The 13,450-nt window shown below is 40.8% G+C and overlaps 1 protein-coding gene across 1 annotated transcript in view; it reads left to right on the forward strand.

Annotated features, from left to right (window-relative positions):
- Positions 1 to 820: 820 nt before the first annotated feature.
- The window catches only part of LOC128640450 (lysine-specific demethylase 2A), a gene marked incomplete at its 3' end in the record, with an annotated part of 357,674 nt that continues 345,044 nt past the window's right edge, over positions 821 to 13,450 (forward strand). The window contains 1 exon segment of the mRNA XM_053692929.1: positions 821 to 824. Within this exon segment, the coding sequence (XP_053548904.1) occupies positions 821 to 824 (4 nt within the window).

Here is a 13,450-nt window from a genome sequence, read left to right on the forward strand (position 1 = left end):
TTGGACTGATACTAAGGCGGGAATAGTGCACACCTTATAAAACTTTATCCCAATGTTTTATACAAATTAGCTGCGGTGATGGTAGGTGGCGCAAATAAATGCTGATTCCCTGTGGTGAAGCGTTAATATTTCAATGTTTATTGTTAGTTACGTGAATTCCGTGGTGAATTCTATTGGCTATGTTTGAATTATGATAGTGTCAATTTCTATTATTATGGATTTCAATTAATAATATACTCCTTATATAAATATAAATAAAATTAAAATTGCCTTTAGGTTGGTAAATAAAAAACAATTTATTTTCACAAATGTTTAAAATGTATATACTTTATGCGCTATTGACACCGGTGTCTACGGTTACTATAAAAGATACTAAAATTGGACAAGCTAAAAATAAAACAAAATACAATTTAAAATGATATAATTCCAAGTCTACAATGATACTTTTACGTTGAGTATTGTTACACTTTGCTAATTTCCACAGTGTGGCCTAATTTCAACGTTATGTTACAATATTTCTGACATTCATATGCTTTAGCAGTGGACTGTTATTAGTCCCAGTCTTTTGACGAAATGACCTTATAATATCGGCCAGGTATAGGTGATAGTAGTACACTATATTCTAGTAGTGCTGGTTGTGCTGTTTTAACATTGCTCTAAAGTACCTTCAAATGTATCCGTCTGTTGTTGCTGTATCCGTTGGGGAATGTTGCGGTTAAATATATGCCGCTACTTGGTTCCCTTCAGTGTGTCTGTTTAATGACACGTTTTAAGTATACTGCGGTTAAATAAATGCCGCTGTTTGAAATGACTGGATTCGATGGGTGAGTAGAGATGTTAAGTCTCTCATGCGGTTAAATATATGCCGCTGCGATGACTTTGTTGCAGTATAAGCTCTGCCTGCAGTAAAAAGGTGTGGATGTTGTTATACCCACTGACGTGAGTGTTTCTTGTGGCCGCTCGAAGTGTTGTCGGTCAGTGACCGATCAGGTTCCTTCAAGGGTGATGGTTCCGTCGGGTGTGAGATCTTTATCACTTCGGTTGTTGAGACTTCTGCTTCCGTTCACCGTCGGTCAGTGACCGATCTGTCTGTTGTGCTTGGATGTTTAGATGGAAGCGCTCTTCTGATGTCCTGTGGTCTTGTAAATCTGTGTGAGGTTGCTCGGGTATCAACGCGTTTCGGCTTCAAAGCCTTTCTCAAGATACCAGATAGGTGGATTTGCCTGCTATTTATACCTGTTTCGGTTAACTGTTAAACTGCCGGTATGGTGTTATTCCAATTTTCACTTTGGGTTAGTTCGTGGTTTCGTGGATGTTAGCATTCAACATGACTTATTTTTCTTATTTGCTTTCTGATAATCTTGCTTTTTGATGTTCTTGTTTTACATATTGATTGTAAATAATCATTTCTTATTTTGCATATTTTTGCAACAAGGCTATAAGGAGTATGTATTAATCATATAGCAAAAAATATAATAATATAACAAAATTTAATTTTGGGTATTTTTCTTATATTTATTTTAGTCGTGTGTGAATGTTCATTTATTATTGTTTTTTGTTGTGCATATTTTGGTGTGTGTTGTTACGTTACCCTGATATTGCGCTCATTCGCATCTAGGTTTTTGGAACCATAATTGGCTAGACCAGATTATAGGTGAAATTAATATGCAATTTATAATATCAATATTGCTTGGAAATTGATCGGGGTTTACTTGATTTTCTAATATAGGTTTTATATAACCCTATTTTTGTAGGTTGGAGTTGCCATACATATGAATTTGAATTCCCAGGTTTGTTACTTTTTATACATCGTTGACGGGTTTAATCATGTGTGTATTTCTAAAAAACGTTCTCTAAATTTGGGTGGGTACAACATTAACTCCTGATAAGGAGTATAACGGTGTACTACTATTTCTTTGACTTTGCGTCTTGGTTATTAGGGAGTGTCTTACAAGTTATTTTGTGTGTCCAATAGATTATAATATTGATTTTAAGTGATATCTATGTGGTTTTTAGTGTGATGAAAGTCTATATACAATTTTGGTTTGGAGTATACTACAGGATGGAGTTTAGGTCCATTTCACTGTTTAGACCTTTTGGGTATAGAGTTCCCATTTCAAATATTAGTCTGGCTTCTTGGTGTAGAAGTTTTTTCCCTAGATTGCCTCCTCTGCTGTCAGGTGTAATCTTTCTAATGCCCCAAAATAGCATTTCATTTGGATTCCCTTTATGACATGTTTTAAAGTGTGCGTATAGTTTTGTATTGTCTTTTTCTTTTTCAATATTTAGGATGTGCTCTCTCATCCTGTCCTTCAACTTTCTGCTAGTTTGGCCTAAGTATTGAAGTTTGCAATTGCATTCTATTAGATATATGATATTGGTATATGCTTTCATTGTTAAGGTTTCGTTGGGCGGTGTGGTTTTTTTGTTGTTTGTACTCGCTATCCTAGCACCTAGCGAGTACAAACAACAAAAAAACCACACCGCCCAACGAAACCTTAACAATGAAAGCATATCTGGTTTTTTCCCATGCCACGAGTGTAAATCTTGTAAACACAGTACCAAATCTAAATCAGTCAGATCAACTGTGACAAATAAAGAAGTAAAAATTAATGACATTATCAGATGCACGGATACCAATATCATATATCTAATAGAATGCAATTGCAAACTTCAATACTTAGGCCAAACTAGCAGAAAGTTGAAGGACAGGATGAGAGAGCACATCCTAAATATTGAAAAAGAAAAAGACAATACAAAACTATACGCACACTTTAAAACATGTCATAAAGGGAATCCAAATGAAATGCTATTTTGGGGCATTAGAAAGATTACACCTGACAGCAGAGGAGGCAATCTAGGGAAAAAACTTCTACACCAAGAAGCCAGACTAATATTTGAAATGGGAACTCTATACCCAAAAGGTCTAAACAGTGAAATGGACCTAAACTCCATCCTGTAGTATACTCCAAACCAAAATTGTATATAGACTTTCATCACACTAAAAACCACATAGATATCACTTAAAATCAATATTATAATCTATTGGACACACAAAATAACTTGTAAGACACTCCCTAATAACCAAGACGCAAAGTCAAAGAAATAGTAGTACACCGTTATACTCCTTATCAGGAGTTAATGTTGTACCCACCCAAATTTAGAGAACGTTTTTTAGAAATACACACATGATTAAACCCGTCAACGATGTATAAAAAGTAACAAACCTGGGAATTCAAATTCATATGTATGGCAACTCCAACCTACAAAAATAGGGTTATATAAAACCTATATTAGAAAATCAAGTAAACCCCGATCAATTTCCAAGCAATATTGATATTATAAATTGCATATTAATTTCACCTATAATCTGGTCTAGCCAATTATGGTTCCAAAAACCTAGATGCGAATGAGCGCAATATCAGGGTAACGTAACAACACACACCAAAATATGCACAACAAAAAACAATAATAAATGAACATTCACACACGACTAAAATAAATATAAGAAAAATACCCAAAATTAAATTTTGTTATATTATTATATTTTTTGCTATATGATTAATACATACTCCTTATAGCCTTGTTGCAAAAATATGCAAAATAAGAAATGATTATTTACAATCAATATGTAAAACAAGAACATCAAAAAGCAAGATTATCAGAAAGCAAATAAGAAAAATAAGTCATGTTGAATGCTAACATCCACGAAACCACGAACTAACCCAAAGTGAAAATTGGAATAACACCATACCGGCAGTTTAACAGTTAACCGAAACAGGTATAAATAGCAGGCAAATCCACCTATCTGGTATCTTGAGAAAGGCTTTGAAGCCGAAACGCGTTGATACCCGAGCAACCTCACACAGATTTACAAGACCACAGGACATCAGAAGAGCGCTTCCATCTAAACATCCAAGCACAACAGGCAGATCGGTCACTGACCGACGGTGAACGGAAGCAGAAGTCTCAACAACCGAAGTGATAAAGATCTCACACCCGACGGAACCATCACCCTTGAAGGAACCTGATCGGTCACTGACAGACAACACTTCGAGCGGCCACAAGAAACACTCACGTCAGTGGGTATAACAACATCCACACCTTTTTACTGCAGGCAGAGCTTATACTGCAACAAAGTCATCGCAGCGGCATATATTTAACCGCATGAGAGACTTAACATCTCTACTCACCCATCGAATCCAGTCATTTCAAACAGCGGCATTTATTTAACCGCAGTATACTTAAAACGTGTCATTAAACAGACACACTGAAGGGAACCAAGTAGCGGCATATATTTAACCGCAACATTCCCCAACGGATACAGCAACAACAGACGGATACATTTGAAGGTACTTTAGAGCAATGTTAAAACAGCACAACCAGCACTACTAGAATATAGTGTACTATCACCTATACCTGGCCGATATTATAAGGTCATTTCGTCAAAAGACTGGGACTAATAACAGTCCACTGCTAAAGCATATGAATGTCAGAAATATTGTAACATAACGTTGAAATTAGGCCACACTGTGGAAATTAGCAAAGTGTAACAATACTCAACGTAAAAGTATCATTGTAGACTTGGAATTATATCATTTTAAATTGTATTTTGTTTTATTTTTAGCTTGTCCAATTTTAGTATCTTTTATAGTAACCGTAGACACCGGTGTCAATAGCGCATAAAGTATATACATTTTAAACATTTGTGAAAATAAATTGTTTTTTATTTACCAACCTAAAGGCAATTTTAATTTTATTTATATTTATATAAGGAGTATATTATTAATTGAAATCCATAATAATAGAAATTGACACTATCATAATTCAAACATAGCCAATAGAATTCACCACGGAATTCACGTAACTAACAATAAACATTGAAATATTAACGCTTCACCACAGGGAATCAGCATTTATTTGCGCCACCTACCATCACCGCATGCAGACCTAGTGGACATGTCATCTCTTCCACCATGGACTCTGCCTCTGAGGCAGGACCTTCTAATACAAGGTCCTTTCAATTATCCAAATTTACTTTCTCTGAGACTGACTGCATGGAGATTGAACGCTTGATTCTATCAAGGCGTGGCTTCTCCGAGTCAGTCATTGATACCTTAATACAGGCTCGGAAGCCTGTCACCAGGAAAATCTACCATAAGATATGGCGTAAATATCTTTATTGGTGTGAATCCAAGAGTTACTCATGGAGTAAGGTTAGGATTCCTAGGATATTGTCCTTTCTCCAAGAGGGTTTGTACAAAGGCTTATCAGCTAGTTCTTTAAAAGGACAGATCTCTGCTCTGTCTACTCTTTTGCACAAGCGTCTGGCAGAAGTTCCAGACGTCCAGGCATTTTGTCAGGCTTTGGTTAGGATTAAGCCTGTGTTTATAACTGTTGCTTCCCCGTGGAGCTTAAACTTGGTTCTTAAAGTTCTTCAGGGAGTTCCGTTTGAACCCCTTCATTCCATTGATATTAAACTTTTATCTTGGAAAGTTCTGTTTTTGATGGCTATTTCCTCGGCTCGAAGAGTCTCTGAGTTATCTGCCTTACGTTGTGATTCTCCTTATCTGATTTTTCATTCAGACAAGGTAGTTCTGCGTACCAAACCTGAGTTTTTACCTAAGGTGGTTTCTAACAGCAATATCAATCAAGAGATTGTTGTTCCATCATTGTGTCCTAATCCTTCTTCAAAGAAGGAACGTCTTTTGCATAATCTGGACGTAGTCCGTGCCTTGAAGTTTTACTTACAGGCTACTAAAGATTTTCGTCAAACATCTTCCCTGTTTGTCGTTTACTCTGGACAGAGGAGAGGTCAAAAAGCTTCGGCAACCTCTCTCTCCTTTTGGCTTCGGAGCATAATACGCTTAGCCTATGAGACTGCTGGACAGCAGCCCCCTGAAAGGATTACAGCTCATTCTACTAGAGCTGTGGCTTCCACCTGGGCCTTTAAAAATGAGGCCTCTGTTGAACAGATTTGCAAGGCTGCGACTTGGTCTTCGCTTCACACCTTTTCAAAATTTTACAAATTTGACACTTTTGCTTCTTCGGAGGCTGTTTTTGGGAGAGAGGTTCTACAGGCAGTGGTTCCTTCCGTTTAAGTTCCTGCCTTGTCCCTCCCATCATCCGTGTACTTTAGCTTTGGTATTGGTATCCCACAAGTAATGGATGATCCGTGGACTGGATACACTTAAGAGAAAACATAATTTATGCTTACCTGATAAATTTATTTCTCTTGTAGTGTATCCAGTCCACGGCCCGCCCTATCCTTTTAAGGCAGGTCTAAATTTTAATTAAACTACAGTCACCACTGCACCCTATGGTTTCTCCTTTCTCGTCTTGTTTCGGTCGAATGACTGGATATGGCAGTGAGGGGAGGAGCTATATAGCAGCTCTGCTGTGGGTGATCCTCTTGCAACTTCCTGTTGGGAAGGAGAATATCCCACAAGTAATGGATGATCCGTGGACTGGATACACTACAAGAGAAATAAATTTATCAGGTAAGCATAAATTATGTTTTTACGTACCAAGCCTGGTTTTCTTCCAAAAGTGGTTTCCAATAAGAATATTAACCAGGAAATAGTTGTTCCTTCTCTGTGTCCTAATCCAGTTTCTAACAAGGAACGTCTGTTACACAATCTTGATGTGGTTCGTGCTTTGAAGTTTTATCTAAAAGCAACTAAAGACTTCAGACAAACATCGTCCTTGTTTGTCGTCTATTCTGGCAAGAGGAGAGGTCAAAAGGCGACTGCGACCTCTCTGTCTTTCTGGTTGAAAAGCATCATCCGGTTGGCTTATGAGACTGCTGGAAGGCAGCCTCCTGAACGAATTACAGCTCACTCTACTAGAGCTGTGGCTTCCACATGGGCTTTCAAGAATGAGGCTTCTGTTGAACAGATCTGTAAGGCAGCGACTTGGTCTTCACTGCATACATTTGCCAAATTTTACAAATTCGATACTTTTGCTTCTTTGGAGGCTATTTTTGGGAGAAAGGTTTTACAAGCAGTGGTGCCTTCCGTTTAGGTTACCTGACTTGTTCCCTCCCTTCATCCGTGTCCTAAAGCTTTGGTATTGGTTCCCACAAGTAAGGATGAAGCCGTGGACCGGATACACCAATGTAGGAGAAAACAGAATTTATGTTTACCTGATAAATTTCTTTCTCCTACGGTGTATCCGGTCCACGGCCCACCCTGGCATTTGGTCAGGTTTAAATTTATTTTTGTAAACTACAGTCACCACTGCACCCTATGGTTCTCCTTTTTTCTCCTAACCGTCGGTCGAATGACTGGGGGGGCGGAACCTGAGGGGAGCTATATGGACAGCTCTGCTGTGTGCTCTCTTTGCCACTTCCTGTAGGGATTGAGAATATCCCACAAGTAAGGATGAAGCCGTGGACCAGATACACCGTAGGAGAAAGAAATTTATCAGGTAAACATAAATTCTGTTTTCCTTTGTGCCACCTAAAAATGTTCTTGGACTTCACAGATTGCGTATTGGTTTCCAAGAGTAAGGTTGTGGCCTCTAGTAACCATTAGAAAGAAAACATAATTTATCCCACTTATCTCTTTCTTTACTTTAACTTGGCAATACCTACTACTGCGCGAGAGAGGGAAGTAGGAGGGATACTTAAAGCTCTGGTGTGGGGTGTCTTTGCCTCCTCCTGGTGACCAGGTGATGTAATTATTAGGAGTAAGGTTGTAAAATCACAACCTTGAAATAAATAAATTTCCTTAATATAAGGAGAGTCCACGGCTTCATTCCTTACTGTTGGGAAATACTGAACCTGGCCACCAGGAGGCGGCAAAGACACCTCAACCAAAGGCTTAAATACCTCTCCCACTTCCCCTATCCCCCAGTCATTCTTTGCCTTTCGTCACAGGAGGATGGCAGAGAAGTGTCAGAAGATTTTGGAGTTGTTCCTTGGGAGGGGTATCTGCCCTTCGATATTGGACTGTGTTTTAGGTAGTCTTGTTGGCCTCTCAGTGAGAGCATTGACGAAAGTTAGTCTGGAGATGCAGGGAGAGTCTTTCTGCTAACAGCTCCTTAAGCAATCAGTGTTGACGAGTTTAACTGCCTGCTTTCTTCACTCAAGTCCATGTCAGGAGCGATCCTAAAAGACTGTCACACTTGAGAGGCTGTGTTTCTGTTCCACAGCATGGATTCTGGTAAGATTGTTTCAATTTTTTACATATGTTGAAAACGCTAGAAGACAGGCTCACAGTGTGACTCTTTATCTTAAGAGAATCTGGGGTTAATATCTCCTGAGGGAGGTTATTGAACAGTGGGGATTAATCAAATGTGGTGATTTGATTTTTATGCTGCTTTATGTGTGAGGTTTATTGGGCTCATAGACTGTTTTTTTTGTTATGCGTTTGGAACACCCAGGTTTTTACTTTCACTTTGAACACTGCACAGCTTGTAGATAGGCGTGTTTTTTTATCATAGCAGGAGCGGTCCTGCCTTGCGCACCATGTGACCGGGAGTGGTCACACTTTAGTTTTCTCTTTCCTGACCGAGCTAGCTGTCGGAGAAGACGTTTGTTTCTCTGTTTGCCTGGGTCTAGGAAGTGGTGAGTGCTACAGCCATTGGGAGTATAAAGGTGCTGTTTTTGTGAGAAATAAGAGTTTTATTCTGTGTCCTACTGTCATAAGTGCAAGCTATGGAGGATTCTGATATTTTTGAGGGTACTCCCTCTATTCCCAATAGTAATACCTGTCTATATTGTGAGGAGGACTTGGTATGCCCGCCCTCTCAACTATGTTCCATATGCATTATGCATCAACAAGGTTATTATGTCTAAGAAGGTTAACCCCTTTAGTACCACTGAGCCATCCACCTCTGAGGACTTGCCGTCCCGTGAGGTGCATACCCATCAGTCATCTTCCTCATCACATGCAGCTTCCTGTAGCACGCCTGATCCTTCATCTGAAGGGAACCTTTTACCATCAAACTTTACCGCACAGTTAAAGACGGCGGTATCTGAGGCCCTTAGTGCTTTACCTCGCCCTGCCAAGTGCAAGCGAAAGGTTAAACATAGCTCTCCTGTCCAGGGGTCATCCAGTGATTTATTGGATTTATCTGTCTTTCAATTATCCAAGGATGGGTCACACACTCTGTGTCTTCAGAGGTTGAACTTTCTGGATCAGAGTCTGCTACCTCGAGGCCTCTGGCTACGGAGGAACCAGCCTTTAGATTCAAGATTGAACACTCACGTTTTCTTCTTAAGGAGGTTCTGTCTACATTAGAGGTTCCAGAGGCCAAGTTGACAGGGTGAACAAGGATAGGGCAGCCTCGCTAACTTTTCCTGTACCTGTAAAAATGGCAAATATTATTAAAAATGAGTGGGATAGAATTGTATCTTCCTTTTCCCCATCGTCTTTCTTTAAAAAATTATTCCCGGACACTCAACTGGAGTTGTGGGGTTCCAGCCCTAAGGTGGATGGCGCTATCTCCACGCTGGCTAAGCGTACTACTATCCCACTTGATGATAGTTCGTCGTTCAGAGAGCCGATGGATAAGAAGATGGAAGCTTTTCTCAGAAAAATGTTTCAGCATACGGGATACTTGTTTCAACCAGCAGCGGCTGTTGCCTCAGTTATTGAAGCTGCGGCCTACTTGTGCGACTCCTTAGTGGATTTGATCGAGATGTACTGTCCCCTCGACGTTATCCAAGAAATAATTAAACCATTGAGAATTGCTAATTCTTTTATCTGTGATGCAAACATGCAGATTATTCGCCTGAATGCTAAGATTTCAGTTTTTTCAGTACAGACCCGTCAGGCGCTCTGGCTGAAGTCCTGGTCTGCGGACATGACTTCTAAGTCTGGTCTACTTTCCCTTCCCTTTAAGGGAAATATCTAATTTGGTCCAGGCCTGGACTTCATTATCTCCACGGTTACAGGGGCAAGGGTGCCTTCCTACCGCAAGATAAAAAGAACAAGTCTAAGGGACAAGGATCTAATTTTCACTCTGAGAAGTCCCAATGTCAGCAGTCCTCCTCTAAGCCTGAGCAAACCAAGAGTACTTGGAAGCCGGCTCAATGCTGAAATAAATCCAAGCAGAGCAAGAAGCCCACCTAGACCAAGTCGGCATGAAGGGGCGGCTCCCTGATCCGGTGCTGTATTGTGTAGGGGGCAGAATGTTGCTGTTTTCAGATGCTTGGTTCAGGGACGTGCAGGATCCATTGGTCCTGGAGGTCATAGCTCAGGGATACAAGATAGGTTTCAAATCTCAGCCAGACAAGGGCATGTCTTCAAGACCAGAATAGAGGGAAGCCTTTCTGGGGTGCGTGCGCGATCTGTCCTCCTTAGGGGTCATTGTCCCGGTTCCTATCTCAGAAAGAGGTTTGGTATGCTATTCAAACCTGTTCGTGGTCCCAAAGGAGGAGGGAACTTTCCGCCCGATTCTGGACCTAAAGTGCTTAAACAAGTTTCTAAATGTCCCCTCGTTCAAGATGGAGACAATAAGGTCCATCCTTCCTCTAGTTCAGGAAGGACAGTTAATGACAACTATAGATCTGAAGGATGCCTACCTTCACATTCCAATCCACAGGGACAACTTCCAGTTCCTAAGGTTTGCGTTCCTGAATCAGCACTTCCAGTTCATTGCACTTCAGTTTGGTCTAGCTACTGCTCAGAGAATCTTTACAAAGGTTCTGGGGCTCTCCTGGCCGTCACCAGAACCCGAAGTATAGCAGTAGCTCCCTAATTGGTGGACATTCTGGTTTAAGCACCATCTTTTCGTCTGGCGGATGACCATTCGTTATCTCTTATCTCACTTCTTCGATCACAAGCTAGCAAATTTAGAAAATAGTTATCTTATTCCAAGCACCAGGGTAGAATTCCTGGGTACTGTAATAGACTCCATATCCATGAGAATATTTCTAACAGACTAGAGACGCTGCAAGCTAGCTTTGGCATGTCTTGCCCTCCGGACCTCCTTAAGGCCATCTGTGGCTCAATGTATGGAGGTAATTGGTCTCATGGTGTCCAGCATGGACATAATTCCCTTTGCCAGGTTCCGTCTCAGACCATTACAGCTGTGCATGCTGAGGCAGTGGAACGGTGATCATTTGGATCTGTCTCAACAGATTTCCCTGGACAGTCAGTCGAGAGCATCGCTCTCTGGTGGCTCTGTCCAGAGGGACATCCTTTCTAAGACCATCCTGGGAGATTGTGACTATGGGCGCGAGTCTATCAGGATGTGGAGCTGTTTGTGGTGCAAAGAAGGCACAGGGCCTGTGGTCTCATCAGGAACACTCCCTGCTGATTCTAGTACTTTGAGCAGTCTACAATGCTCTGAAGACTTGGCCTCTTCTGGGTTCGTCTAGGTTGATCAGATTCCAATCAGACAATATAACCTCGGTGGCTTACATCAACAATCAGGAGGGAATGAGAAGCTCCCTAGCAATGTGGGAAGTATCTTGGATTTTGTAGTGGGCGGAGGCTCACAGCTGTTCACCATCAGCGATCCACATTCTGGGTGTGGACAACTGGGAAGCGGATTTTCTCAGCAGACAATCTTTTCATCCAGAGGAATGGTTTCTCCATCCCGAAGTGTTTGCGGAGATATGAAACAGGTGGGGGACGCCGGAGATCTCATGGCGTCTCAATGCCAAACTACCCAGATATGAGTCGAGGTCCAGGGATCCTCAGGTGGCCCTAATAGATGCATTAGCAGTGCCTTGGAGGTTCAGTCTAATCTATCTTTTCCCGCCGTTACCACTCCTTCCTCATGTAGTGGCCCGCATCAAGCAGGAGCAGGCGTCAGTGATACTGAATGCTTCATCGTGGCCGCGAAGGATGTTGTTTGCGGATCTTATGGGGATGTCATCTTCTCCTCCATGGAAGTTACCTTATCGCAGGGATCTGCTGGAACAAGGTTCTTTTGTTCATCAAAATCTAGATTCTCTGAGGCTGACTGCATGGAGATTGAACGCTTAGTCCTAGCCAAGAGAGGTTTTTATGAGAGAGTTATTGATACTCTCATTCAAGCTCGTAAGCCGGTTACTCGTCGCATCTATCATAAGTTGTGGAGAACCGATTTATTCTGGTGTGAAGAGCGTGGATTTCCCTGGCATAAAGTTAAGGTTGCCAGGGGCCTATCGTTTCTCCAGGATGGACTGGAGAAGGGTCTTTCTGCTAGTTCCCTGAGTGGACATATTTCGGCCCAGTCTGTTTTACTGCACAAGAAGCTCTCGGAGCTTTCAGATGTTCAGTCTTTTGTTAAAGGCTCTGATTAGGATCAGAACTGTGTTCAGATCTTCGGCTTCTCCTTGGAGTCTGAATCTGGTTCTTAAGGTTTGCAGCGGGCTCCGTTTGAGTCTATGCATGAAATTGACATAAAGTTGTTGTCCTCGAAAGTTCTTTTTTTACTGGCTATTGCTTCTGCACGCAGAGTTTGAGATTGCCGCTTTGCAATGTGAGCCTCCTTATCTGGTGTTCTACTCTGATAAGACTGTCCTACGTACTAAGTTAGGGTTTCTCCCTAAGGTCGTGTCAGACCGCAACATCAATCAAGAGATTGCGGTTCCTTCTTTATGTCCTAATCCTCCTCCTCCGAAGGAACGTTTGTGTGACGACCAGGGTTATCCAACCCTGCGCCAGTCACTTGTTTGGCACAGAAAGGGTTATCAGACCCCTTCTACTGTCACTAATATGTCACAATCTAGCCATGCCAGGCAAGCTTGTGATTTAGTTCAGTGGGTGCAAGGGTTAACAACACTTTTTAGTCTGTACTAGACATAAAAGAAATGCCCAAAACTTTAATTTAATGCCACCCACACTAAACTAACTATAATATCTAGCTTCCACCACTTAAGATTATATGATATGGGAAATCTTAAGGAAACCCCAGATTTACACATTAACTCTCAGAATACAATTTAGCAGAAAGTAACCTAAAATATACAGTTCTAATACTCGAATGAATTATTTATTATGCCAAAAATTATTATGCACAATGCATTATTAATAATAATAATAAAAAAAAATTGTTACAAATAATATTACACACAAGCAAACCGTTTTTCAAAATAAAAAGAAGAAAATAGAAACCTTATACTGTACTAGTCTTTGAAATCTGTGTGCCAGGGAGATGGCATGAAGCAATGGGTTCTTACTCTGTAGAACAGCTTCCCTTGTAAGAATGACAATTTCATTGTTAAAACACAGGATTCTTATACATTTTTTCCAGAGATCAAGTTGCTTGCCCAACCCTCTTTGCAGGGGCTTAGAAGCCACTTATCTTTTGCGACTGTCAATAAACCCTAAGTCTTTGCCTGAAATTATAGAACACATCATAATTTCTGCTAGATACATCCATTTTCATATAGACAGAAAGGCAATCTCTTATTTACATTGTGAGACTCAATTTGATACCAAATATGACATGGTTGTCATATTTACCTTCATCTGTCATAACATGTTTTAAACACATCTACATTATACTC

The sequence above is a fragment of the Bombina bombina genome, chromosome 9 (genome assembly GCF_027579735.1).
Source record: "Bombina bombina isolate aBomBom1 chromosome 9, aBomBom1.pri, whole genome shotgun sequence".
Lineage (NCBI taxonomy): Eukaryota > Metazoa > Chordata > Amphibia > Anura > Bombinatoridae > Bombina > Bombina bombina.